The following is a 5,740-nucleotide window of genomic DNA, read 5'->3' on the forward strand; positions in this document are numbered from 1 at the left end:
TGGGTATGTGTGTGTGCTCATTGCTCGTGTGCGTGTGCATGTGTGTGTTCACTGTTTCAGATGGGTTAAATGCAGAGGAATTTCACTGTGTGCTTAAGTCTGCGCTTGAGTGTACATGTGACTTGATCAGGCAACTTAGAGTCAACATTCCGCCATACCTTAGATAATGTAGCTCCTCTAAAAAGGAAAATGGTCAGAGACAAAAAATTAGCACCCTGGTATAATGATGACACTCGCACATTAAAACAGACCACTCGAAAATTGGAACGTAAATGGCGTCAAACAAAATTGGTAGTGTTCAAATTAGTGTGGAAGGAGAGCTTCCTGAAGTACAGAAAAGCTCTTAGTGCTGCCAGATCAACATATCTTTCCTGCCTAATAGAAGATAACAAAAATAATCCTAGATTCCTATTTAACACTGTAGCAAAATTAACCAGGAATACAGTGGTGCTTGAAAGTTTGTGAACCCTTTAAAATTTTCTATATTTCTGCATAAATATGACCTAAAACAACATCAGATTTTCACACAAGTCGTAAAAGTAGATAAAGAGAACCCAGTTAAACAAATGAGGCAAAAATATTATAATTAGTCATTTTTTAATTGAGGAAAATGATCCAGTATTATATATCTGTGAGGGGCAAAAGTATGTGAACCTTTGCTTTCAGTATCTAATGTGACCCCCTTGTGCAGCAATAACTGCAACTAAACGTTTCCAGTAACTGTTGATCAGTCCTGCACACCGGCTTGGAGGAATTTTAGCCCATTCCTCCATACAGAACACCTTCAACTCTGGGAAGGTTTCCTCACATGAACTGGTTGATGGGTTGGTGGGTTTCCTCACATGAACTGCTCGCTTCAGGTCCTTCCACAACATTTCGATTGGATTAAGGTCAGGACTTTGACTTGGCCATTCCAAAACATTAACTTTATTCTTCTTTAACCATTCTTTGGTAGAACGACTTGTGTGCTTAGGGTTGTTGTCTTGCTGCATGACCCACCTTCTCTTGAGATTCAGTTCATGGACAGATGTCCTGACATTTTCCTTTAGAATTCGCTGGTATAATTCAGAATTCATTGTTCCATCAATGATGTCAAGCCATCCTGGCCCAGATGCAGCAAAACAGGCCCAAACCATGATACTACCACCACCATGTTTCACAGATGGGATAAGGTTCTTATGCTGGAATGCAGTGTTTTCCTTTTTCCAAACATAATGCTTCTCATTTAACGAAAAAGTTCTACTTTGGTCTTATCCATCCACAAAACATTTTTCTAATAGCCTTCTGGCTTGTTCACATGATCTTTAGCAAACTGCAGATGAGCAGCAATGTTCTTTTTGGAGAGGAGTGGCTTTCTCCTTGCAACCCTGCCATGCACACCATTGTTGTTCAGTGTTCTCCTGATGGTGGACTCATGAACATTAACATTAGCCAATGTGAGAGATGCCTTCAGTTGCTTAGAAGTTACCCTGGGGTCCTTTGTGACCTTGCCGACTATTACACACCTTGCTCTTGGAGTGATCTTTGTTGGTTGACCACTCCTGGGGAGGGTAACAATGGCCTTGAATTTCCTCCATTTGTACACAATCTGTCTGACTGTGGATTGGTGGAGTCCAAACTCTTTAGAGATGGTTTTATAACCTTTTCCAGCCTGATGAGCATCAACAACGTTTTTTCTGAGGTCCTCAGAAATCTCCTTTTTTCCTGCCATGATACACTTCCATAAATATGTGTTGTGAAGATCAGACTTTGATAGATCCCTGTTCTTTAAAGAAAACAGGGTGCCCACTCACACCTGATTGTCATCCCATTGATTGAAAACACCTGACTCTAATTTCACCTTCAAATTAAGTTCTAATCCTAGAGGTTCACATACTTTTGCCACTCACAGATATGTAATATTGGATCATTTTCCTCAATAAATAAATGACCAAGTATAATATTTTTATCTCATTTGTTTAACTGGGTTCTCTTTATCTACTTTTAGGACTTGTGTGAAAATCTGTTGTTTTAGGTCATATTTATGCAGAAATATAGAAAATTTTAAAGGGTTCACAAACTTTCAAGCACCACTGTAAGTCCACTATAGACACATGCACACCTGCAGTATGTAGTAGAAACGACTTCATGAATTTTTTTAATGACAAAATTGAGAATACAGTGAACCCTCGCTATAACGCGGTTCATCTTTCGCGGCTTCGCTGTTTCGCGGATTTTTTTTTTACAGTGCATTGTGTTCAGAATCCTGATTGGCTAAGGGACTGTAGTCTAGAAGTGAAAAAAGTTGATATTGGTCTTTCACTTACACCAGTGTCAACCGTTTCCGTGCCTCGTCTCTGTACAGCCTGCCAAATTTACGTTTGCAATTTTTTTCCATGCCAAAACCCACAATGTCGACGAAACGTCCTGCACCGACAAAGGCACCTCCAGACGCGCCCAAAAGGCAGAGGAGGATGCTAACTATCGCAGAAAAAGTTAAACTTTTGGACATGCTGAAGGAAGGTAGAAGCTATGCTGCTGTGGGGCGCCATTACGGAATAAATGAATCTTCAGTTCGTTCTATAAAGAAGGAGGAAAATAAAATAAGGACCACAGCAGCAATAAGTTTTAACAAGGATGCAAAAAGGGTTGTGACTGTCCGCAACAAAACCATCGTAAGGATGGAGTCTGCTTTAGCTTTGTGGATTAAAGACTGCAGGAAAAAGAACATTACGCTGGATACCAACGTTATCCGCACAAAAGCTAAAAAACTTTATGAAACCTTTGCTGACAGCGATGACATTCATGACAGCGAAGAGGAGGAGGATGTGTATCTCGGGCCATCGGCGAGTGCTGTTCACGCAGTATCAAGCCCATTTAATGCCAGCAAGGGCTGGTTTGAGAAATTTCAGAAACGTTTTGGACTTAAAAATGTTTCTCTGCACGGAGAGGCTGCCTCTGCGAATACCGCTGGAGCAGAGGCATACGTGAACAACAGATTTAAAGCGATCATTGAGGAAGGGGGATATAAGCCTGAACAAGTTTTTAATATGGATGAGACAGGCTTATTTTGGAAACGAATGCCCTCTCGCACCTTTATCATGCAGGAAGAAGCCAAAGCCCCGGGATTTAAGGCCCAAAAAGATCGTTTGACTCTGGTTATGTGTGGAAATGCGGCAGGTTTTATGATAAAACCAGGCCTTATTTATAGGTCTAAAAATCCTAGAGCCCTGAAAAACAAAAATAAGGATGCGTTGCCCATTTACTGGATGCACAACGCAAAGGCTTGGATGACAAAAGTGCTCAATCAGGATTGGTTCAAACAGTGTTTCATCCCGGAGGTCAAGTGTTATTTGAGAGGAAAAGGACTAGACTTTAAAGTGCTTCTGCTCATTGACAACGCCGGAGGTCACGCTGATGATTTGTCGTATGATGGTGTGAAAATCGAATTTCTGCCGCCGAACACTACATCGCTGATTCAGCCCTTGGACCAAGGCATCATCCGTGCTTTCAAGACTCTCTATACGCGCAACACTCTGCAACATCTTGTTGAGGCTGTGGACTCGGATCAAGATTTCTCACTAAAGAACTACTGGCGTGGATACACCATTGCATCATGTCTCCAAAATATTCAGAGGGCCATTCAGGAGATGAAAACTGAAACTTTGAATGCCTGCTGGAAAAAACTGTGGCCAGAGGCAGTGCAAAACCCGACCGGAGTCTCCCTTGACGAGATCCATCACTCTGCGGTAGATACAGCTGTGAATCTAGCTAAACAGCTTGGAGGAGACGGCTTTAATGACATGACTCCTGATTAAATTAATGCCCTGATTGATGCACACACAGCTCCGCTGACTGATGAAGACCTGGTAGAGATGACAAAGCCACCAAGCGAGGATAAGGGAGAAGGGGAAGAAGAGGACACAAGTGTTGATAAAGATGAGGAAGATGGACTAACACTTGGTCGCTTGACAACCATGGTGAGAATGGCCACTGAACTTCAGCGAGTGGCACAAGAATGGGACCCGTTGATGTGTCGCTCGTTACAGTTTTCAAATATAATCGAAGGTGGCATGTCTGTTTACAAGAATCTTCTTGCCCAGAAGAAAAAAGAGTGCCAACAACTACCCATAACTATGTTCTTCTCTCGGAAAAAGACACCTGCACCACAGCCTTCAGCAGAAAATGACGCTACAGCGGAGCGGAGTCAGGACGAAGAGGCACAGTCAGAGGGACTGTGAAATACGCGTGAGTCGCAATGTGTCTAACCTCGTATTCATTATTAAAAATATTATTTTACAGTATTATTACAGTATTATTATTTTAAAAGTATTAAAAACTGTCATAGTTATTTGCAAGAACGTTTTTTTTAAATTTCTTAAACAAATGCTTTACATTTGTATTGTATAATAGTTGTAAAAAAATAAAGTTGACTATTTCATGGATTTCGCCTATCGCGGGTCCTTTTTGGAACGTAACCCCCGCGATAAACGAGGGTTCACTGTATCCGACAAAAAGTTCAAACTACTAATTTAAGGTCAAACAATGAAAGTGACCTTTTAGTTAACTATATAACTGTATCAGATCATCAGTTAGAATGTTTTACTCCCCTTAAAGAAACTGAATTACTTTCATTAATCTCTGCATCAAAAACCTCAACTTGAGTACTAGATCCCTTACCTACACGTCTATTCAAACAGATAATACCTGAAGTAATTGAACCGCTTCTAAAAATAATAAATTCTTCTCTTATGATTGGCTATGTACCCAAATCCTTTAAACTAGCAGTTATCAAACCCCTGATTAAAAAACCTGACCTTGATCCCTGTCAGCTGTCCAATTATCGGCCAATATCAAACCTCCCCTTTATCTCCAAGATCCTTGAACAAGCTGTGGCACAACAGTTATGTTCATATTTACATAGGAATAATATCCATGAAATGTATCAGTCAGGATTTAGACCTCATCATAGCACAGAGACAGCACTGGTTAAAGTAGTAAACGACCTACTGTTGGCGTCTGATCAGGGCTGTATCTCACTACTTGTGTTGCTTGACCTTAGTGCAGCATTTGATACCATTGATCATTCCATTCTTCTGGATAGACTATAAAATGTTGTGGGAGTTAATGGAACGACCCTCTCCTGGCTCAGGTCTTATTTAACTGATGGTTATCAGTATGTTGATATAAATGGTGATATTTCTAGATGTACTGAGGTAAAGTTTGGTGTTCCACCAGGTTCTGTCTTGGGTCCACTGCTTTTTTTCTCTATATATGTTACCTCTGGGTGATATTATTCATAAACATTGTATTAGTTTCCACTGTTATGCTTATGACACACAGTTGTATGTCTCTACAAAACCTGATGAGAGACACCAACTTTATAGAATTGAGGAATGTGTTAAGGACATTAGACACTGGCTTTGCTACACAACTTTCAACAGAATCAGAATCACTTTCTTAATTAAATTCCTTCTGCTTAACTCAGACAAGACTGAAGTACTTGTACTAGGACCACATGCAGCTAGAAGTAAGTTTTCTGATTACACAGTAACTCTGGATGGCCTTTCTGTTTCTTCACGTGCAACAGTAAAATACCTCGGAGTGATTATTGACCCCAGTCTTTCATTCGAAACTCACATTGATATCACCTGGATAGCTTTCTTTCATCTCAGAAATATTGCAAACATAAGAAATTTAATGTCATTACATGATGCGGAAAAACTAGTTCATGCTTTCGTTACCTCCAGGTTGGATTATT

The 5,740-nt window shown here is 40.4% G+C and overlaps 1 protein-coding gene across 1 annotated transcript; it reads left to right on the forward strand.

Moving 5' to 3' along the window:
* The first annotated feature begins 2,390 nt into the window (after positions 1-2,390).
* LOC132899058 (tigger transposable element-derived protein 1-like) lies at positions 2,391-3,797 on the forward strand. The gene has a single exon (XM_060940701.1). The coding sequence runs from the start codon at positions 2,391-2,393 to the stop codon at positions 3,795-3,797; it is 1,407 nt and encodes a 468-aa protein (XP_060796684.1).
* Positions 3,798-5,740: the final 1,943 nt, after the last annotated feature.

The sequence above is a fragment of the Neoarius graeffei genome, chromosome 15 (assembly GCF_027579695.1).
Source record: "Neoarius graeffei isolate fNeoGra1 chromosome 15, fNeoGra1.pri, whole genome shotgun sequence".
NCBI classification, from domain to species: domain Eukaryota; kingdom Metazoa; phylum Chordata; class Actinopteri; order Siluriformes; family Ariidae; genus Neoarius; species Neoarius graeffei.